The following is a 23,659-nucleotide window of genomic DNA, read 5'->3' as shown; positions in this document are numbered from 1 at the left end:
TTGCTCAAATGGAAACCATAGGAATTGAACTCATGTTTCATAATTTTAAGGGGTTGACTTTAAATAAGTTTTGTCGAGGGTTTTACGGAAATTTCCTCTCGTGATATGATCATCATTAAATTTTAAAAGTTCAAATATATATTTATTGACATTATTTAAATTTTTTCAAATAATTAAATTATGTATATGCATGATTTATTAGGATATTTCTTGACAAATTTTGTATGATTTCTTTCATATGTCTAATGTTGAGTTATTAATTCTAAATATTTTAATTTTGAAATAATGTAATGAAAATCAACATTAAAAATAATGTAAAGAAAAATTAAATATTGAAACTTAATAAGTCAAGTATGTTTAGACTTTATTTAAACATTGGTTTGTATTTATTATTTATACTTAACAAAATTATTTGACATTGATCTAATAGAATTGACATTGTAGAAGATTTGTTTTATCCGTGCAACGCACGTGGCTTAATTCTATTGGATCTAAATCCAAGCTGTCTTTTTTTTTTTTTTTTGAGCAAACAAATAATTACTAGAATCTGCTGCTATACACAAATACACTCACACTTAACTTACATTGAAGGTAGGACAATATTTCATTGCAATTGCATAGCTTGGTATGCAATATAATGACGAAGAAAATGCAGATGGACAAAGTAAAAGCAGTCATTACTTCCCCGTGTCTCTTCACCTGTTCTGGTTTCTCAGTTCCTTCTTCATGGCGGCGATATATTTAGTGATCAGTTTCCTTTTCAAAGAGCACATTAATCTTCTACAAGAACTGGTATCTGGGGGAATTTTCCTTCCTATGTTCGTATTCATGGCCTTTTATTGTCTTGACCACACAGGTCGATTTGCAGCTTGTTGTAAAAGTAGCATCATGGAATTATGCCTAGCAGATCATACCCCCAAGATTTCTGTTGAAATGGTCCGACACCAATATGATGAAGACAACGAACTGATTGAAATCGCAGGGTTGATCACGGCTTCAGTTGTGACATGGACCTCGAGTTTTGTGGTTCTCTTAATCTGTATAAAAGGCAAAAGTCAAACGGACTTGGTGGGTTATTGGCACGATAGGACTGGACTGGTGTTGGTACTCGTTGATCTTGTTGTTTATAGTGTTTTCTTAGCCTGCGGCGTTCTTACGTTTTCAATTACAGTGATACTATATTATCGGTTTTTTGTATCTGTAATCATTCAGTATTGTCGCGGCTCAAAGTCAAAGGTTGCTTCACCAACTTCTGTTCAAAGTGAGCAACCTTGAATTATAGGATATATTTGTAATAGCAGATGTTTAGCTCCTTGCTGTTACATTCTCTGCAAATCATGCTATATTGATAATGCAGAACGTTGAAGACCAGAAAGCACCATTGCGAAGGCACCATCGTAGTCAACCCAAAAGAACTTGTCAGCTTGAGGTTGGAACCCAATCATTGGCTAGAAGATTGGGTTAACCAAACTGGCCCACATAATTGAACTAAAGTTATTTCAAATTTAAAACCTCAAGAATAAATAAAATGAAAAATATTTTGATCAACAATTAAGGATTGAATATCAGAAAAACATACGACACGCCTTGACATTGATATGAACACGTTCTGAGATACAGACCAACCACCATACATATATAATAATTAAAGTTCACCCAAATGTGAAATCAAATAAGCAAGGAAAAGAACCAAAGCGTGAAGTACAAGTAAGCTACTCATCAGTGAGATAGACATTGAAATGCAGGATGGTGTCTACTCCGTCCGTGGTGTGCATGTCCTCCTTTGGAAGCGTTTCAAGAGCAGCATATCCCATTGCATTCTCATACTTACCCGTACCGCCGATCACGGCGATCTCCGATCCCGGCGATGCAGTCCGGTGAACGCCGAAGAAGCTTATGGTATCCTCGACACCGTGATGTTGCTCACCACTGTGTAATATAACTGTGAGCACGAGGGTTTGGCTAGTACCGTCCAAGGAGCTAGCCAAGTAGAAGCCTTCTGCTTTACCAATCACAGTAGAATCTAGCTCGTGCCCTTCGGTCAACTGGTCGTCGATCACCGTCACCGACCCAAACATGAGCTTCTGGAGGGTGAACCCGGCTGGAAGGTTACCGGCGGAGACAAAAGGCTGGTTGTCGCCGCCGGTAACTGTGCTACCGGTGCCTCTGTTTTGGAACACAGTGGAGGCTTGAGCGGCGTTGAGGCCTACGAGGAGTGGGAGGTTGTTGTTGGTGACAATGCCGTTGAGCTTGGGGTTGACTAACGGGATTCCTCCGACAATGGGGAAGAGGTTGTTGTTGATCTTGGAAAACGGCAGGCCGGTGACGTCCGTGTTGGCAACGATCCCGGCCACCACTCTGGCTGACGGGTGTGACCCGCCAATGATGTCGTGCATGAAGAAAGAAAGGGTCGGTTCTTTTCCGGCTGGACTCGCAGTTGCCGCCCCGTTGCTGCCGGCGACTGGGGCTCCTGCCACCGGGACGACGGTTGGAGTTACCGCTTCTGGCTCTGGGTGTTCTGGATTTTCTTCTGCACTTTCATCACCTGAAAATATTAATTAAGAATTTTTCAAATCTTAACAATATTATATTCTTCTTTTGGCCGCCATTAAAACAATATCTTAAAAAGGATTCGGAAATCAACTTTTTTCATGTAATACTCAAAAAGCTTGAATATCAAATTTTTGAAAGGAAACGTCTGCAAGGAACCTTCTAATCATGAAGTTCTTTTGAAATTTTGAAAACAAAATATATCTATAAGTTTCAAGTACGGATGAAATTGGGTTGGTTTGAGTGGATGGATTCCAAATCCTTTTAAAAATGTCATTTAATTGATTCATATCGTATAACATTTTACCTGCAGCCGGTGCAGCGGAGCTCACAGCAGCAGCAGCATTGTTGTTATCATCATCTGCGCCATCATCAGTTTCCACCTTCGTGGGGGTGGTGGCGATGGGCGTCGCTGCCTCATTGGTGGCGGCAACAGGTGCACCTGCTACTGGTGTTTCCTCCGGAGTGTCGTGGGGAACCGGGATGGCAGGGGCGGCGGCGGCGGTAGCCGGAATTTGGGTGCCTGGCAAAGTGGTTGTTGCAGTAGAAGTAGGACCAGTTGTGACTGTAGGATGGGCCAGTCCTGGTTGATTGTTAATGACTTGTGGTTGTGGATCAACTTCATCAAGGACCCTAGCAGAGTTGACAGTATTAAACACAGTGACTAGAAACAAGAGGCAATTGATGAGCTTGAAAATGTCGAGTTTCCCCATTTTTCAGAGAAGGCTCTGTGAGTGAAAGCGAGAGAGAGTACTTCTGGTTCAATGCTTCAATTGTAGGATGTTGATGAAGCAGACTTTCTTCTTGTGTATTTATACATGCACGTAGAACAGGAGGGTCTCTGATATTTCTATTTAGTTTAACTTGAATTGATGAAGTTGTTAGCATATTTAGTAGAGGAAAAAAGCAATATGGAGTGGTTGGATTTCGATGTTGTTCCTTTAGCTTGGAAGGTGTTTTAGTTGAAATAACAACTCGCACTTGTTGGTCACCACAAGAACTGCTTCATCAAATTATATGAAGTGATAAAGTGTGATACAAGGCAGGTCAACTGTACATTTAGTTACGAGGCAGTATAATTGAGATGGAAAATTAATTGAGGCTGGAAGGGTTTGATTTCAGAGCCCAACGTGGATCATATCACTAACAAAACTTTATTTTCTATTGAAACGATCATGGATAATGGATTAGATTCTTCTCTGCACGTGGTCTCTTGTTGAGAAGTTTATGCGAACGGACTTGAAAACCATTGTCTCTTCCTTTCTGCACTGAATACATTTTGTTCAGGAGATATTCTCTATGTCACGTTTTCAGATTTTGCTTGTTTTCTTCTACGGGGATTTTCCTCTATTGTTATGAGCTTATGGTATCAGACTTTTTCTGTTTTCTTTGGGAAGAATTCCCGGTATATTTATTTAGTATCACATGCATAATGTTATGCATGTAACAGGGGTCAATTACCCTTCCAATTTTTCCCCCAAAAAATGGTGACTGTGAAAATTAATTATGCTTTTAGGTGCGTGCAATATGGTTCTATCTTGATTAACTTTTTGCAGTTACCTAGCACTGCAACGAAATAAATGCAGAGAGGTTAAACCGACTTTACACCTTGGGTCATCAAGTTTAGTTCAGGGTCACTGATCGATTTCTTGTCATGAGGATTTTAGTGAGTCAATGGGGTTGAAGGCTGGTTTGATTATATCTCTGATTTTGAATGTATTACAAGCTTATTTAGTGTCAAATGCATCGTCTTCGAGACCAGAGTCTCCCCATACATACAGGACAGAATATTTTGATTCTACCGTGACATCATTGGAGTTCATTTTGTCTACCCTTTTAATATAATCTTATCCAAGGAAGAAGTGCATTTAAGATTTGGTGGTCCAAAATTTTGTCTGAAATTCAATTTGATCCTGTACTGATACGTAATGTCGTTTTCTTCCAATAGATATGAAAATACAACTTCATTAATTCTTTACTTTAGCCCCTGTATTTTTATTCCCTTTTCCTGTCAACTATTTGCAGAATCATGCTGTTCATGTCGCAGAAGTTTTGTTCACTCTTGTTGCAATTTTCATTGATATATCCACAGAATAAAAGAGAGGGATAGTATTGAAAATCTGAGAAAATTCATCGAAAATGTCAATATTAATTGATGTCACTTGACACAAACACACAAACTTCAAGTTATTTGAATAATTCAAGTATGGAGAACCAAAGTTAAATAAAGTTAACAGTATAGGAAAATAATTGTAGGTAGGAATATATTTGTTATTAGTTAGTATGATATCCATTACTGCAAACAAGATTATACATCTCAGTACTCGAGAGGAAAACAAGCTTGACTATAGGCTGCTTCAAATAAGGTACACATGGAAGGAAAGAAACTTAGTACTGGTGACTTGTCCTTGTTCTTGTTTACTAAAGCCTACACGTTCCACAACTTTAACAGAAGCATAGCCATTAGCATCCTCGTACTTGCCAGTACCACCAATAACAGCAACATGCGACTCAAGAACATCACTCCTCTGCTCTCCATAAAGTCTCAACCCATCTTCCTCTTCAAAATTTACAGTCAAGGCCATCATATAACTAGTCCCGTCCTCGGACCTACCCACGTACACTCCTTCTGCTTTCCCAAACTTGTCTAAACCATCATCATCCACCTCTCGCAGTAATTCCTGTTCTACCAACGTTATTTTCCCCAGTTGCAAGTCTTGGAGCGTGGTTTTCGTGGGAAATAAGAATCCCAACGATGAAAGATCCAGAGTTAGGTTTTGGTCCCGTGGAGATTCTGATTCTGGGATTTCCGTAGTAGTTGGAGAAGTTTCTAGAGGTTCTGAGAAGGGAAAATCATTGGTTGATGAAGGCCGAGAAAGAGCAGTGTCGAGGATGTGTGGGATTAAGAATGTGAACTTGTGAAGATGGCTATGGCTGAGGTTGATGTTTTGGGCTGGAATATTATTAGTTAGGGTTCTAGTACAAGAAGATTGATCGATGAAGGAAGCCATGAAGGAAAGAAAGATGGCTATGGTGGCCTCAAGAGAAGGAAGCTTAGACATTTTGTGAATAAGCTTCTTCATTCTGCTATTTTGTGTGCCTGCTCTGTATATATTATTTCTTTAATTTTTTTGATAAACCGCTCTGCTTTTATAATACGCTAATTAGGAGAATAAAAAATGGGGGCAAATGGGCTTAGGTAGTCGTGTTGTGGGGTTGTTAATTGAAGCGCTCTTACAATATCTACTTTTTTTTTCAAAAAAATATTGTTCCTTCTTTAAGTAAATTTTTTTCAGAAAAAGCTTTTTTATTATTTTATTAATATAATTTATATTATATCGACAGTTTAAACAATGGCATTTACTTAAAAATTACAACGCCGATTTTGTTTCAAAAAATAACTAGTAAAGTACCTATGTAAATACTAAAATTTCTATAAACTAGTGTTAATTTTGTAGGAAGATCTTTCTCAAAAGAATAACTTTTATCATACTATCTCTAATGTTTCATATCATCCTATACGTAATGGAGCTATGTAATTATCATTTTTAATGTTCAATATGCATAATAAAGTTAAGTAAATTTAAAAACTAAATAAATATGATGTGAATGAATACGGTAAGAAGCAAATTAACAAAAATTTATAATTAATTAGATTAAATTATTAAAGATTTCCATATAAATAACATTAAAAGTTCTATCTATGAATTGATCATCCTTATTAAGAACTAATATTTATAAACCCTTTATAAACACATGATTGGCCTTGTGTGAAAACAGAACAAGAAAAGTACAAATCGACATTACACACACTCTAGCCTTAACTCTTATTAATGATCATTACAAATGCTAACACAATAGAAAATTACCTCCTTCTCATGATAAATGGAAACTTGAAATTGGTTGGATACAAAGTAACACGAGGTATAAATGCTTTCATCTTTGTAGTTGACTCAAACATTTCTTGGGCCTCAATAACATGTTTTCCAATTCATTTAATTATGAAACACATACCATTGCACAATCCCATAGATTTAAAATGTCTTGCATTAAAATAATTGGGACACCAACTTTTAGCCTTATTTCATGATTCGAAAGGCTTGACATTGTAATTAAATTTAGAAAATCTATAGAATGCAAATTATCAAGTGAATTCATGTGCCCAACATCTTTCATAAGACTATCAAAACTCAAGTATACAACTTACTCTCTAAAGATCATGGACAATATATACTTATTTACTTCTTCAACCACAATCAACGTAGGGGCTAAGATAGTTTTATCTCTAAAATATAAAGAATTATAGACATTGTTAAAAAAATCCAAAAAAGTCAAATTAATAATAGACTCTATTGGATTATCTGAATCATCTAGTAACAAATTATTTGAGATATTAATATCCACAGATCCTCCATTAACTTTAACAGCAATCCCATCATCAATTGAGATAATTTAATTAGTAAAATCCCGAATAGCATTGTTAGATACCATATTCTTTATTGCCATAAATCTCATGTTTCTTGTTAGCATAGGAAGTTGACAGTTATTATAAATGGACAAAGAGTTAATGACAGCAAAAACAATGCCTTCTCTGGATCCTCTTGGAATAACAGGAAGGATCTACTTGAAGTTTTCACCAAACACAACAACTTTTCCTCCAAATGGAAAATTAGCAACTAATAGGTTACTAAACTTTAAAATATCTTTTAAGCATTTGTCAAGAGCTTCAAAACAAAACTTGTGTGCCATTAGAGCCTTGTCTCATATAATCAATGACATGTGAACTAATAATTCAGTCAAGTTACGTCCTTATTTTATGCTACATATGATGTCTTATCTCACAAAAAGCAGAATACAAAATTGTGAGTGAGCTATCTGTCCTTCCAGAAGAAATGAAGAAGCTATTACACTTGATGCTACATTGAGAATAATTTTACCTCTAGATCATAATGAAGCAACAATGTCCTCTAAACATACATCTTTCCAGTGCCATCATATCCATAGAGGAAAAAAGCTCTTCCTTTATTAGATGCAACAGTACTAATAATTTTATTATAAATTGTCCTTTGCTTAGGAGTTAATGTCTAAAGCAACTTTGTCAAGTCAATAGACAATACAACTTTATCATAATCTAGTTTGTTTCTTAGTAGTTTATTCTCACTTTCCAAGCTTGGCATGTCAGGTAAAGGCATAGGCTCATAATCCATGAGACTTTTTCCATTAGATTGAAGTATTTTCACAATATCAATCAATGTAAAGCTAAACAAATCAGCCTCATCTAGTTGCAATCTTGTGAAAAGAATGTTGTTACATTAATCAGTAGTGTTGTCTGATAATTTATATAAATTCTATCAATGTTATTAAATTGCAGAAAAAATTAAAGAAGGCAAATGTAATTACTGCATACTGTAGTATTCAATAATATTTATTTGCATGTGCACAATGTCATCTGATAAGAGACTCATGTACTATCCTATACAATCTTTGGTTGAAAGAAAGAATTACAAATAAGAGTAGTGTAGAACAATCTTTTTAGAAATTGTCCAAATGCTCACTGGCTTGCTTCTCTAATGTTATCAATATATTTCTTGTCATCATCTAATAACACAAATGCATAACATTCATCTCTAAAAGTAGGGTAGACAACTTCATCAATAGTGCATATACTCTCACACAAAGTGCGGCCTTTGACTATGATTAGCAAGATGTGCAAATAATACAATTCACCACTACTTGGAGGGGTATAGTGCAATCTTTCGATTGAAAAACCCTACTTCCTAGGTTGCCACTAAAACATAAAAATTTCTTATAAACAAATTTGGTTGGGAATTCAAGATATGTTAAGCCATCAGCTTCATTATCATCCTCATCATTAACATTGAACCATGCCTCAAGTATTATAGTCTATCCTACATTGCAATTAACAGCTAAATCTATATGTTTTTTGTTGTTTAATTATTCATTCCTTACTCTTCCACTCATTTTGTTCTAGCATTTTTGTCCTTCTAGCACACCACTATTAGTGAAGGGATGAGTTTTGGATATCATGAGGATATTGGTTTTTTACTGATATATACGCATGTTTTTGTTTTCCAAAATGAAAGCAAAGTGCTCTTGAAAAAAGAAAACATATACATGGTATTGTGATTGAGTTTGTAGCAATACCAAATGAAAGGATTTAAGAAGAGAAAGAGTTTTTATTGATTTTTCTTCTCTTTCCTCATCTTATTTTTACTTCTTTTTTATTTTTTTTTCCTTTAATTTCTTACTCAAAGATAATAAAATTTTATTGTTGTTGTTGTAACATTTTATAACATTTTAATGAGTTATAATTATGTAAAACAAATATTTAGATTGATGTATTTTGATATTATTAATATTCTAAGTAACTACAATAAGTCAAAACAAATTACCTAAAGTACATTTTTTTTGGTATTGTTGAACTCTCAAATCTTAAATCATTGCAGTATGCTAATAACTGATTTTTTTAGTACCACCTCTGTCAAATTTAGTACCTCATCTGCAAAGGCCCTCCATAGAGTACAACTCACCTTATTTTTCTTATAATGATAAGAACAATATTAAATTAATTTTTGTCATAGACACTAAAAATTAAAACCAAAAAATAAGGATTCAAATAATATTAATTGATGAAATTTGTGTCATATTATTCTACATCTTCTAGACTTATTTTTGTCCATTTTTTCCATCCTTAATGGGCCCTCCAACTCTCCAATTCTATATAACCTTCCAATCACATTTGTCAAAAAAAAAAAGTAGACCATTTAATCACACCTATTAAAAAAGAAGTGGACCATTTAAGATTGACATAGATAAAAATAGATTATTTAAACTTGTCCTGTTAAATAATTACTTTAGTTACTAAAGTAATTATTAAATAAAATTATCTAATTAGATATCCAATTACTTTAGTATATTTGATTGGCAAGTCGAACATATTAAACAAACACTTTATTATTTTTAAAAACTTGTCATATTAAATGCAATTATCTTTACTTTCTTTTCCAATTAACTTAAACTAATTCCATACATTAAATAAAATATTCAAGAATTTATTATATAAAATAAAATTATTTAATATATGTGCACAAACTTTATATATTAAATAATATTAGACAGTTCATAGTTAAAGTTTTCAAATAGATAAGAAAAAACTAAAATGAGATATTATCTTAAATGTGCTAAATAGAGTTTTTGAAGAATAAATTCAAAAAGTCTAAATACATACCAACTAAGTAATTATCATTCATTGCCTTTTTATCTACAATACCTAGAGTATTAACAAAATTAAATCCAAAATGATGAATGGAACCCATCTCAAGACACAACTTCACAATATTAAAGAACACAAAATTAATCTTGTAAGGATCATTCGTTATCCTATACAATTCAAAGTGCTAGGTGACCTCGAAGTTTAAAATTTTATATATTTTAATGATAGAGTTAAAAAACGGGCAGGCCCAGCCTATATGGGCTCGGGCCTTATGAGCCCAACCTTTAAGGGCTCAGACCCGTAAGCTCAAATTTTTTTTAAAATGCCTCATTTTTTAAAATACGGCTCTTATATAAAGGGCTTAAGGCCAAGTTCCTAAGTCCTTATTATTATTTTTTATTTTTTAAAATTTTTAAAAATTAAATTTTTAAATTATAATATTTCATATATTTTTTAAAAATATAAATTATAATGTTTAAAAATTAAAAATAAATAATAAAAATTTTAATTTTAAAGTATAAACATATATTCTAAAGTTTAAATTCAATTTAAAAATAAAAAATATTTTATTTTTTAAGGAAAAAATAAAAACGAGCCTAAAATGACCACCCGAGCCTGAACCTATTTTTTCAAGGCCTATTAAGGCTGGGCTTAAAAGCTTGATTTTCTTAAAAATATCATTTTTTTAAGCCCAAACCCTTATAAAAATGGATTTAAACGAACAACCCTCCAAGCCTGACCCTTATTCCCGACTCTATTTAAAGGGATATAACCTATTTTCAAAATGTCTCATAAAAGACTTTTAAGTGATTGCAAAGATCCATCACCCTATAGCAATGTTGTCCTATAGATATTATAAATATTATATATTGGACGTAGTTATTGATGGGATCCAAATTATAAAAAAGAAACATAAAAGATATAAATACTTACTCTAGCACTTTAAAAGATCAACTCAACACATTTGGATTCTTCGAATACATTTGTGCCTGTCAATATCCAAACATGAATCACCCTAACCACAATATGCCAATCATTTTTTATTGAGTTAATGGTACAAATCGCATGGATCTCAAATGTAAAAGCCATAAATAATTTGAATAATAGTATATAGGAGAATAAATCTAATGTAATTAGAGGAGCAAGTTGGACGTGAAAGTGTGAAATATACTATTAGTCTAACCTAATAATTTATAATTGAATAAGGTCGAGTTGAGAGAGAAAATTAAGAGGTATTTTAAAAAAAAATCAAGATGATAGATATTAAATATTTATTTATGTGAGTATAGATATTTTAGGTATTTAAATTTTAACAAATTTCATGAGAACCTTTCTAACATATTTGTAAATATTTAAAAAGTATAGATATTGCTTCACGAGGCAATATAGGTAAAAATAAATACGTGTTCTGGGAAACAAACTTCATAAGGAAAAGTTAATATATGAAATTTAACATAATGAAATTCAAATTATTAAATAGATTAATATATATACTTTATCACATTTATAATTTTCAAAATTCATGAGGATATATTTAAATAGTAAAATATATTCTTTTTCCTAAATATTTAAACACACACATATTAATTTAAATTTGAATCCCAGTATATATGTATATATATACTCGAAATATGAACCTAGATTTTTCCCATATATTTAGGTTAGATAGAATTATTAAATAGATGAATATTAATTTAAATTTAAATATGATTAGATTTGAATTTCAAATAGGTAAAAAATAAATTTTTATATGCATCTGAAAATTACTAATTCATTTCACACCTAATTTTAAACCTGAATAATATTATATTATATTATATTATATATATATTAAAAAATAATAAACTATCCCAAACTTACTCTGGAGCATCGAATTATAAAAAAGACATCTTAAACCAATTGAGTCTAACAAATTGAAGCTCACTCTACTCAAATAACCTTTTAGATTGGCCCGAAACCTCCTTGACTCATCTCTTTAGATTTTTTTTGGGAACATATCAATCAAGGATTACTAGAGAAATTTTATATCAATAAAAGACTAATGGATTTTAAATTTTCACAATATTCCTTTAGTCCTCAGATGAAATTATTTTTTTTTTGAAATGACTGAATTGCTCTTAAAGATTATTTTTTTAAACAAAAAAGCCACTCCTATTGTCACTGGTGCCAGCCACTAAACCTCCACTGGAGACCCTTCTAGAGCTAAGATCGCTGAAGCCTTTCTATCGACAAGATTACCAATAGCCATTCACTAGAATTCCAATATTAATGATAGTTTTATTTAAGAATAATTGGTAAAGATGGCCAAGGGAGGGCTTGACCCATGACCTCTTGACCACCTAAAAAGTTTGGTAGCCTATTTAATTATATATGGCAAAAAAATAAGTAATAAACTAAGCTTTTAAACTACTTTCATATTATAACATAATGTTATGTTGTTAATTTCTAAAAGAAATTTGTTATTTTACTAATATTACTTATTAATATAACAATTACAAATTAAGAGTTTTAAAATTTCGTGCATTTTGTTTATTAAAAGTCTGAATATATTGCTATTAATTATGAATAAGTTATTGTCAAAATTTAAATAGATACTTATTAATAAGAGACTATCACATACAAATAAGCACATCCTAACAATTTTTCTAACTTGTTAAAACTCAAATAAATTATTATTAATTTTGAATGAGTTGTTAAAATCTCAATGGATACCTATTGATGAATTACTAACACTTAGACAATTAAACAACTCCTATTTGTTTTTTATAATTTATTAAACTTTAAATAGATTGTTGTTAACTTTAAATGAGTTGGTATTAAAACTTAAATAAATACTTATTGATGAAGAACTAACATATATAATTGTGCCCATTCTATATATTTTTCTAACTTGTTAAAACTCGAATGGATTATTATTAATTTTAAATGTGTTGTTATTAAAACTTGAATGGATACTTGATATTGATTATTGAAAGCGCATGTCTAATTGGATTGGATCTAAAAACTCTTATTTTAAAATGGGTAAGCATATGATATCCTATGTTATGAGATGACGCAAAAAAATTCAAAAACTATCAAAATCGTTACATCCGACGCCTGCCATCTATTTCTCACAAACATCTGATTATTTTTAAACTTATGGGACCTTCCATGTCTTAAGGCTTGGTTGCTTCACACACACTCTCTCTAACTGCTTCTTCCCCACTTTTGTCTACTTCACTCTCTCTCTCCAACATATCCGTCTGCTTCACTCTCACTCTCTCTTTCTCCCTCTACTTTCTTCATCCTCACAATAAAGGCAGCTTCAGTGCTAAAGTACTCTCTAGGGTTGGCTCGCCAGAGGGACCGTGCCCAAGTCACTTCTCTCTATGCCGGCACCACGCTTCTCACTCTCTGTTTAAGCTCTCTCAAAAGAGCCTGCCTTAAGTCTCAATCTTATGGCCACCACATTCGCATGATGTCGTCTTTGTCCCATCCTCTCCATTATAGTGCCCTTTGGCTATACTTACAATGTCTCCCTCAACAGGCTCCTTACATCACCCCTTCCTCCCTTCCTCCATCCCTATCAACCCTATCTTTCTAATGCTCTCGTCACCACTTTGAAACAAGCTCATACTCACCATGGAAGAGGATGCATCAAGTAGCAGCAGCAACCACTTTTGACTCTCATTAAGGCTGAGTTTGAACAACTTATAATATTTATCCTTAATGACACTAATGTTAGCAAGGTCATGTGAGAAGCTAGCTTTTCTAGTGTTGCTGTTAAGAACAATCGTGATGACTCTTCACCCTCCTTTGTTTTCCAGTGTTATAATAGCCCTAAAGCAAGAAGATGCACGTGCTCCCCTTATAATTTCTAAGCTACTTCACTCTCTCTCTCTCTCTTTATTACACACACACACTGCATATGCATAATGTAAGTGAGAGATCTCGAGAAGTGTAATGGGAAAAAATTAACAGAGCTTTTCCTCTTTTTTTAGCTATGAGAAATTAACAGAGCATGTTTTAACATTCGATTTCCCTCTCATCCTATCTCTGACCTTTAGTGGGTCCCAATTAAATTCCCACATCCAAATATCCCAACTCGCTTCCCAGGTCAACTCAGCTTCTATTTCTCTTCCTTGATCACCTATTGCACATACTCCCGTAGTCTCACTGCACACACAAAATAATTGCCCCTATAACCCTATTTTTGGTGATCACTCATACAAGTGTATAAAATCATAGTAATAAATTACTTGAAATATTTTAGGTGTCAAACCTATAGAAAAGTTACATTTTTATTAATTTAAATAATTAATATTTCAAGAAAAATAGATAAAATGGATAATTTTGATGAAAATATAAGGAATAAGAATAAATCAAGAAAAAAATGATGATGAAAACACAATCACTTAAAGCATTGGGGTTTAGGATTCACCCTATAGATTGTTAGTTTCTACCTTTTGAGTTGACTCTGATCAATTATAGTAACAACAATTCCTAAAATGTTCTAATATTCTTTCAAATTATTAGTCTCTTTTTAATTAGCGTTGAATTTGTTCTTACAATACGCAAGCAACTAATTAAATTGTGAAACTATAGTTTAAGTCACCAAAAATTTTTAGAACTATCCTTAGCCTAGTTATTTATGTTTATTTTTCTAAATTTAGGTTCTCTCTTTACCTTTCAGTCCATCAAGATTATCCGCAGATTTGATTAAATGGTGGCTAGTTATTAAATCAATATAAAGAACAAAAGAAATAAATATAATTGAAAAAAGCAAAAATATTCATGAGTATAAATGCAAATAGTCAAAACAAACAAAATAGAAAACCAGTTCTTCAATTGGGCTACATCCCTACCCCAACTGCGTAATTTAAAAATACATAATAAAATCATATAACACCGTTCTAAAATCTTCAATCATGAAAAATGATCACAAAGAAAATTAAAGAGTAGAAAAGAAATAATTATAAATTGTAGAACTCCTCAACGGTCTCACTTTCAACCTTCAAAATACACGAGCTCCAAATATCTCAAAAAAAATTCTTGAAATATTCAGATAAGTAATTGCATGAATCTTCTTTTGATGGAGGAAGTATTTATAGTTAAAGTAGAAGTTTCTCCTTTTGTTCCTTGTCAATGTAGGACTCTAATATATATATATATATAATATATATATATATATATAATATATAATATATATATATATATATATTTCTCTTTTCCTTCTTTCCTTCTATTTGGCTTATTCTTTTTCTCTACAAAATATAAAGATAAAAAGATATGAGTAAATTTTATATTAAAATTCTTTTTTATTTTATAATTAAGTGATGAGGAAAAAATATATAAATATCAATTAAATATATGTATGAAATCTTAATAAATATAATTAAATTCAAACTAAAATCTATACCTATTTAATTATAAAATATGCACTTATTACTTGGTTGAGGAGGAGGAGGAGGGGAGGAAATAATGTGAGAGAGAGAGAGAGAGAGAGAGAGAGAGTTGAGATGTGGATTGAGAGAGGGAGAGACAGTGTGTTAGAGGAAAGGGGCCGATGGTAAATGAAAGGGGAAGGGAAGAGTCAGAGAAGTGAATGTTTATTGGAGAATAAATGAATGTGGGTCATAGCCAAGCTTGAATGGATGAATGTTTGGGAGCCCTCTTTTATTTTTTATCTTTGAATTTAATTTATTATTATAATAATATGTATTGATATTATAAAGCATAAATTAAAATGTTGTAGAATTTAAAATTTTTAATACAAATCCTAATTTTAAAGTGTGTGTATCAAAATTTAGATTTAATTTAACATTTAAATTTAATTTAAAGATATGAAATATCACAATTTTTTAGGTTAAAATAAATACAGGTTTTAATGGGTAGTTTGATGAGCTTATTTTTTAAGGGTTTAAAAAGGTTAAACATAAAAGTTTTTTATTCTAAAATACCTCACTTTTTAAAACTTGAGTCTGAAGGAAGCTCAAATGAGTAGTCCAATGTGCTTGACCCCTGTTTAGAAGAAGCAAATGATAGTTAAAATAGGAAGGAAAGGAGTTGAAGACGTTGAGATTTGAGAATGTTGCTTACTAACATGCAAATAGATGCCCAACTAGCTAGCTTTGGAGATTGCTAACTTGTCATGGAAGGCGGCTCTATCAAAAGATGCCTTGTAATGAAGGCTAGTTTCACTGTCTGAGTTAGGAAGTCGTCGCTGAAACTTGAAGCAAGTTGCTGTGGATGCGAGGCAAATAGGGAACTCAAAACGGCAACTGCGATGGATGACGTTGCGTTGATATTTTCAAAACAAGAGCGTCTTGGAATAGTTCCTTGGAGGGCTTTACCCAGACGCGTCCTCATTGACCATATATGGATTATGGTCGACGCACATACAGCCTGCCTGCTTGCCTCTTTCACATGACTTTTCCCAAACCATAACACTTGCACATGTATCAGCATTGCCCGTTAAAACAATAGAGATAGGCCCAAGATATTGAGTATGGCACGGTGGTTTGAGTCGAATGGGTGTTTGTTAATTTTTTTTTTTCCCTATTCAACTACACAATTGATATTGTTTGTTAATTTTATTTGTATGCCATGTGTGGAAGCATGGAGTTTCGGGCCTAGAGCCTCGCTGGAGAAGGATTCCTTTCACATTTAATTTTCATTGAATCTGGGAAAATCTCTCTCATCTCTCTATATATATACACGAACACAATCACACGTGCATATATAAATGTAGCAAATAGGATTTTTCTCTCTCTCTCACACAAACTCTCTCTCTCCTTCTCCCTCTCCCCATTTTATCGCAGAACAGCGAAAAAGGTTTGTTCCTCATTTTCGCCAAAAAGCTGATATTTCATTGGCTGCTCTCTACTCGATTATCACTCTGTATCTTCTCACAGCACCAAAAAGTTCTCTTCATGGTTTGTCTCTTCGTTCTCAGATTCCAGTCCCATCATTATGGATCTAATTAATTTCTCTTCTATTATCCTCTCACCCGTCTTCCTTTTTACTTTCCGATGTTGCAGGCCAACGGCGTAGCAGAAATCGAATACCAAGAGGTACCACAAATATAAACTTTCTCTCACACTCACAAATTAGGGCCTCTTTAATGTTGTTTCATTATTTATAAATATATATTGTGAATTGTGTTGGCAGAAGTATATAGAGAACAGTCGTGGAATGAAGCTGATGACGTGCAGATGGGTTAGTGGGAAGCAAGAACCGAAAGCCTTGGTCTTCATGTGCCATGGTTACGCCATGGAATGCAGCGTCACGATGAAGAGTGCGTTATAATAATAATAATAATAATAATCAGCGTCTGAATCTGAGATGAAGAACTTGATTGATCGGATAATTAATGAGGAAATCTGAAACTAATGATGGATGAAATGATGGGCACAGGCGCAGGACGGAGGCTGGCGGAGGCAGGATTTGAAGTGTATGGGATGGATTATGAAGGGCATGGGAAATCGGAAGGGCTGGCTGGTCTTGTGAGTAATTTCAATGACGTTATCCAAGATTGCTCCAACTTCTTCTCCTCAATTTGCGGTCAGTTTTAATTTCTCTGCTTCCTTATCTTTTCTTCTTCCTCCATCTCAGTTATTTTCATTATTATCTTGTTGATATTAATTAAATTCCTCCGATTTTGAATGGCTTTCAAGCACGATGAGGTGTGCGGACTTGTCGTTTGGAACAATTCCAAGCTTTGATTTGTTTCCTTTTTCTTATTTCTTTATTTGGCACTACTCTATTTTTATTTATAAGAGAAACTATCATTTTTTTACTTATTTTTTATATAAGTAAAATCACATATTTTGATAAGAATTTATTATACATTTTTTAAATCACCCTTTATAATTTACATTAATAAAAAATAATTAATACATACTCATATTGATTAACATGGGGTATTTTAATCTAATTTTTTTATTTTTAAATATAATTACTATGGTTAAATAAGTTTTTTAAATTGTATGATATAATTTTTTCTGTTATATATCTGTTATATATAGAAATGGAGAGAATAACATTCACCACAAACAAACAAAACCTAAGACAAGTCAAGCTTATGGCCTTTACTCACTTCGTTTTTATATATAAAGTATTTTTAATTAAATCTCTAGTACTAATAAAAATTTATTATTTAGTTGAACTTACATAAAAACATAATAATTTTTTAATTTTACTCCTAATAATATAATAATTAATATTATGATAGTACAAAAAATATATAATTAATGATTTATTTTATTTTGTAAGACAATGATAAAATTATTTAATTATTTAAAAATATTATTTTTTTTATGTTTAAGGATAATATAAATTTTTTAAAAATATATTTTATACAAGGAGGGAGGGAGTACTTTACTACACTGCCCACAAATTTGAATCCAATTCCACAGCAGCTCCACTTTTTTCACTTCACGCTATCCACTTGTCCATCGCGCGTCCTGCAAATTCTTGTGATCTTGACTTTCTTTTTTTTGACCTGATCATCTTGACTCTTCAATTCTCAAATTTTGATTTCATTTATGGAATAAAATTTACAAAAAAAAAATACAAAATATCATCAAATTATTTACTGTCTTCTTACTGTTTATGTCAGCAAAAAAGTTTTGGGATAGCGTCGAAGGAGAGTAAAAACTCCTGTATACACATGTATGAGTGGGGGTTCATGTTCTGATGTGCTTCCTCCAGTTTCTGGTGCAATATAAATTTATTTTTTTTATTTAGATATAAATAAAATTAAAAAAGTATTATATTTTTAAATAAAATTAGTAACTTAACTATCCTTCCTTAATTTTGGTGAGATAGTTAGTCTTATAATAGGAGGGAGTTAGTATTTAAAAATTATTTTATTATTAATACATGAATAAATTGCATAATTTTTAGATCAATATATATGCCCCTATGCGGAAGACATTTTGTAAGTAGTAATCGTAAAGTAATTTGTTTTGGGGCCTCCCTACAAATATACTGAGTCGCTCTACTTTTATTAAAATATTATATTTTTATACATAATGCGTCTATCTACCATTTTGTGCAATCAGATCAAATTTGAGAATATATTTTACTATTTTTAATGTCAATATAAATGCAAATTTCTTATATTTTCCCAAAATCAAAGTCTTTCTAATTTTGAAAAAATTTACTCGAACTTTGTTAGAACTACACCCACTTTCCCATCTGCTGTAGGAAATAAAAGAGTTTATATAATTTTAATAAACTCCAGAAAAATCTTAACATTTAATAATATTATAGTAGGACATATTTTCAAGTCAAGTTTACATAAATCACTAAGTTTTTGGAGGGATCTATTTGAATTATTAATTTTTATTCACAAAAACGGTAAGCGTGAGTAACTTTTAAAAAATATATGATAAATCTTTACAGTATGAACAAAATTAAGAGCTAGTCCACATAATTTAATATTCTCAACACATAATAAGTTTCATATTTCAAATAACTAGTTTATCAATTTTTAAAAAAATCACAAAATTATTTATTTGAAATTAAAAGGAATCAAATTCGACTATTTATGACTGAACTAGTTATTATTTCAGTGATTAGAAAAATCCTACAGAAATGTTTAACTCTATAATGTCCCTTCAGTTACTTCCTGGGGACTTGCGATAAAATTGGAGTGACTGCAATTTTACAAGAGTGAAGAAAATACATGTTGAATTGAAATTGATTAAGATGATATATATGAATTAAAAGGAAAAAAAAAAGCAGAGAGATGTAGAAATTTGGATAGTGAGATTGATATTATGGAATGTGAAAATAGAGAAGGAAGAGAACAAGAAGAAGATGAGGTACCTGCTTGGGGAATCCATGGGAGGAGCTGTGGCTCTCTTATTGCACAGAAAAAAGCCTCACTTCTGGGATGGTGCTATCTTGGTTGCTCCCATGTGCAAGGTTCGTTTGTTTCTCTCTTTTCTTTTGTTTTTATTCCCATTCTCCTTTCAATTGTAAATTTAAATATTTTTCTCAATTCTCCCACTTATTAATTATCCCCTGCCCCATACTTTTTTTGTTTCTTTCTTTTCCTAGTTTTTTTATAAAAATTATAACAAAAATTTATATATATGATCTGGTCTGCTCCCTCATAAAACTGTGACTTGTCATGGTGTATTCTAGTTTTTTTTCCTCCATTTTTATGTGACCAACATCAAGCACGTGAAAACTATTTTTCACAAGAAAGAAAAAACAGAATTTCTCAAGATTCATATCTCCTGATAATTCAAACTTTCATAGCTAGCCTGTACTTCTGGCCAAAAAAAAAAACCTGTACGTGATGTATTCATTATTAGTTTCTCAAGTTATTTTAAGTAATTATGTAATATTCTTTTTACAAATCCAGCAATAACTTTTCTAATTTATATCCTCTGTACATCACTATAGATGAGCAAATTATGCACATTATCTCTTCGTGATATACATGTTGATTTTTTTTTTCTTTTTAATTGAGCAACGTTTGTCTTTAGTCACCTAACCTTACATCACGATTCACGATCCTTTATATTAAAATAAAATATTCAGTAGTTCTAAGCGATGATGTATTGTATTAAATTATTTATTATTTCCCTTAACTGCTTTCCTTGGAAGATGCTTGCATCAGTCAATGAAAATAGACAATGCAATGTACTTGCGTAATAAAGTAGAATGCACGATGTTGATGGCTCGATAATGATTGAAGATCGATCACGATCTGGTTTCCTGAATCGCATGCATAAATCAAAGTAGATGGAAATAGCAATCAGCGTGATTAACTATTCTATTGATGTGATGATTTTAAAGTATATTGACTCAAAATGCCAGCATTAATTCAAAGTTTTAGGTAAATTGCTTTTTAGGGTAATACTTTGATCATAATATAAAATATCATTTAAAAATTTATCTCATTCAAAATATAAAGTATTGAATAGCTTTTATATTTATTTTTTCAATCATGTTTCTACTTTATTTATTATTTTTTTAAAACATCATGTATTATAATTTTAATTATTATTATTAAGAATTTTATATAAGATATTTAATAAGGGTATAACTAAAAAGATATAAATTTTTTTAAAAATTTAAGATTTCAATTAATATTATTTATAAATTATAAATTAATTAATTATGACTTATATTAATTTGAAAGGAGTATTCCTCTAATCCAAGATATAAGGCAGAGAGGGAGAGATTTAATATATATATTTATAAAGTATGTCATTGGCTTTTTATCATAATTTTTTCATTTTACCCCACTTTAAACATTGATGGGAGCAAGTATTTTGTTATTAAAATATGCATGTTAAATAGTGATAAAATTAAAAATTTATTAAATTTTTAAAGATAATTAATGCATTTTAAAATTTTTTAATTATTTTTATGATAAAATATATTGAAGATAACTTATAAATAAAAATAAAAAAAAATGTAATGTCATTTGCTTTAAGAATGTCAAGTTTCTGTTACCAAGTCTCCTCAATTATTGGTGGGGAAATTAATATGATTTGGTATTATGAAGAATTATGAGTGAAGTTAGATGATAATTTGACTCAATTGATGGTGCAGATAGTGGATGAAATGAAACCGAGCCCTCTGGTGATCAACATGTTGACGGCTCTAAGCAAGATCATCCCCACGTGGAAACTAGTGCCAACCAAGGACATAGTTGACCTTGCCTTCAAGGATTCCGAAGTTAGAAAACAGGTATGCTTGCTCGCTTTTTCAAATATAAAATAGATAAATTTTAATCAATTCACTATGCTTTAAAAAATTAATTATTGTAATAATTATGTTTGAAATTGTTAAATTTTCATCTAAAATATTATAATTATTTCTTGAAAATTATTGTTTTGTTTATAAAAACAAGAAATTGTGTGAAAGTTTCGCTTGTATTAAAAAATGGAGAGAATATATTCTGGCTCACTAACAGATATTGGTCTTATCGAAAAAGTTTATGGTTGCTTAAGTATAAAATTTTGAGTTTGATTTTGTGTGAATGTAGAAACCGTCTCCTAATTGAACCCAGCAGCACTTAAATCTCATCCTAACAGTATGAGGTGGTTAAAAGAATATTTCAATTTTTTTCATAAAATTTTCAAATTAGTCCTAAATCTCTTGAGATCTTTACCTCTAAGCCAAATTTGGATAACTTAAACGAAATTTTTTTTTATCTGAGATCTATTTGTAATTTTTCTTGTAATTGTAATCTGATGATGGAATAGAAGTCAAAAAATGCGTTGACCATTTAGGTTTAATTATTTGACAAAATTTCAAAAGGGATTAATTATTTTTGCTAAGTGGATAAATAAACATGCACTAATCGAGAAGTACTTGTTAACTACTCTCTCCGGTTTTATTTATAAGTCATTTCTATTAATTTCATCAATACCAATATAATAAAAGTATAAGGAATAAAAGTAAATAAAATTTCAAACATAACTATCAAATAAAAAGTAAAAAATAAGTCAATCATATAATATTAATTTTTTATCTTTTTCTTTCTTTCTTTTTAAGATTAATTTAAAAATTTTAATTTAAAATAAAATAATTTCATTAACAAATGGCTTATAAAGTAAATCAGATTATATTTTTAAAAAATAATGTATATACTAAATTGGAAGAATATTGTATGATGAAATTGCAGATTAGAAATAACCCACTGTGCTACAAAGGACGACCTAGATTGAAAACAGGACACGAACTTTACAGAGTCAGTACAGAACTAGAGCAAACGTTGCGCGAGGTAATAATAATGTACATTTATTTAAAAAAAAAAATCGGGAGGTAGTACTGTATTATATACCCATTCTTCAATTTTAGAGCTAGAGGCAAGAGTTAACCCATGGATTGTGGGCTACAAGTTGGAAAGTTTTTTTTTTTCCTTTTTGGGCCACAAAGGGGGATTCATTCAGAAAGCCTCAAACAGAGCAACAACGCTAAGTCTAGAAATTAGTAAAAGAAACGAAAGGGTGGAAAGCAACGGACAAATGCATTGAGTTAGATTCCTGGTTATAAGAAGCAAGTGATCAAGGAGAAAAATCTGTGGGCATGGGGAATTGCAGCCCAAAAAAAGCCTATCTTATGGCGAATTTTTCCAACCCATGTTATTTGTGTGTGTACTTGTACAAAATAAAAAGGTTTGTTTGGATGTGTGTATATAGGTTTCACTACCGTTCTTGGTTCTACACGGTGAAGATGACAAAGTGACAGATAAGTCAGTAAGCATTCAGCTGCATAAGGTGGCTTCAAGCAAAGATAAGACGCTAAAGTTGTACCCGGGAATGTGGCACTCTCTTCTCATCGGAGAGCCGCCGGAGAACTTGGACACCATTTACAAAGACATCGTGGATTGGCTTAACGACAAATGCGTGCATGGAAATACCAGATTAGAGAGCGAGCTTAAGAACCAGAACGAGGATAAATAATCCAACAGCTAATGCTAAGACAACGTACAGCATAACAAGCCAGTATTTTTATTTCTATTTGAATTAAGGTTTTTATTAACTTATATGCACCTACCATATCGTGTAATTTATAGTGGGCGTCTGTACACTTGGTTTTTGAAGAATTAACATTTGGTGTATGTGTGTTGCTTTGCTGATAGCCTATGAAAGCGTTTCAAGTACCAAGAGTCATGACCGGCTACCAAAAAGGACCATTGTTTTAAAACTTTAAAAAAAAAAAGAAGAAGAAGCATGAGCCTTAGCCTCAAGAGATGGTTTGGGTCATGAGTTTGTAGTTTAATTAGTTCAGTTTGGTCAAAAACTTGTTAGTTGCTACAGAACCAAATAAAACTAGTGTTTTGAGTCAAATGGCGGTGGGTCTAGGTTTGGTTGTGTTTCTTATTTAGCTAAAGTCTTGTTTGATTTTTATAAAGGACGAGAA

The 23,659-nt window shown here is 31.6% G+C and overlaps 3 protein-coding genes across 4 annotated transcripts; 1 reads left to right on the top strand and 2 right to left on the bottom strand.

Annotated features, from left to right (window-relative positions):
* Positions 1–1,558: 1,558 nt before the first annotated feature.
* LOC129300152 (dirigent protein 24-like) lies at positions 1,559–3,293 on the bottom strand. Its single transcript, XM_054938685.1, has 2 exons — positions 2,858–3,293; positions 1,559–2,545 (listed from the first exon to the last, which is right to left on the bottom strand). Exons 1-2 carry the CDS (start codon positions 3,261–3,263, stop codon positions 1,713–1,715), a joined length of 1,239 nt encoding a protein of 412 aa, XP_054794660.1. The 5' UTR covers positions 3,264–3,293; the 3' UTR covers positions 1,559–1,712.
* Positions 3,294–4,843: 1,550 nt separating this feature from the next.
* On the bottom strand, positions 4,844–5,639 carry LOC129300151 (dirigent protein 24-like). Its single transcript, XM_054938684.1, has one exon. The coding sequence runs from the start codon at positions 5,631–5,633 to the stop codon at positions 4,908–4,910; it is 726 nt and encodes a 241-aa protein (XP_054794659.1). The 5' UTR covers positions 5,634–5,639; the 3' UTR covers positions 4,844–4,907.
* Positions 5,640–16,487: 10,848 nt separating this feature from the next.
* On the top strand, positions 16,488–23,357 carry LOC129300149 (caffeoylshikimate esterase-like). 2 transcript variants are annotated; one of them, XM_054938682.1, is made up of 8 exons: positions 16,490–16,698; positions 16,804–16,836; positions 16,934–17,060; positions 17,180–17,326; positions 19,566–19,696; positions 21,341–21,478; positions 22,419–22,517; positions 22,936–23,357. In XM_054938682.1, exons 1-8 carry the CDS (start codon positions 16,696–16,698, stop codon positions 23,197–23,199), a joined length of 942 nt encoding a protein of 313 aa, XP_054794657.1. In that variant the 5' UTR covers positions 16,490–16,695; the 3' UTR covers positions 23,200–23,357. The 2 variants fall into 2 exon arrangements, with proteins under 2 accessions (XP_054794658.1, XP_054794657.1); XM_054938683.1 differs by lacking the exon at positions 22,419–22,517 and having other exon boundaries at positions 16,488–16,698.
* The last annotated feature ends 302 nt before the right edge of the window (positions 23,358–23,659 follow it).

This window comes from Prosopis cineraria, unplaced genomic scaffold, assembly GCF_029017545.1.
Source record: "Prosopis cineraria cultivar Desert tree isolate PC_DT_omini unplaced genomic scaffold, ASM2901754v1 PC1453, whole genome shotgun sequence".
Lineage (NCBI taxonomy): Eukaryota > Viridiplantae > Streptophyta > Magnoliopsida > Fabales > Fabaceae > Prosopis > Prosopis cineraria.
The sequence above is the reverse complement of the archived record's forward strand: the minus strand, read 5'-3'. Positions and strand labels throughout refer to the sequence as shown.

Bases quoted from the DNA above. Each gene is read 5' to 3' on its own strand.
- LOC129300151 (XM_054938684.1), bottom strand. From the start codon at position 5,633: ATGAAGAAGCTTATTCACAAAATGTCTAAGCTTCCTTCTCTTGAGGCC.
- LOC129300149 (XM_054938682.1), top strand. The intron at 21,479-22,418 runs GTATGCTTGCTC...ATGAAATTGCAG, and splicing joins ATTCCGAAGTTAGAAAACAG to ATTAGAAATAACCCACTGTG. The intron at 22,518-22,935 runs GTAATAATAATG...GTGTGTATATAG, and splicing joins TAGAGCAAACGTTGCGCGAG to GTTTCACTACCGTTCTTGGT.
- LOC129300152 (XM_054938685.1), bottom strand. From the start codon at position 3,263: ATGGGGAAACTCGACATTTTCAAGCTCATCAATTGCCTCTTGTTTCTA. The intron at 2,546-2,857 runs GTAAAATGTTAT...TAATATTTTCAG, and splicing joins CTCCGCTGCACCGGCTGCAG to GTGATGAAAGTGCAGAAGAA.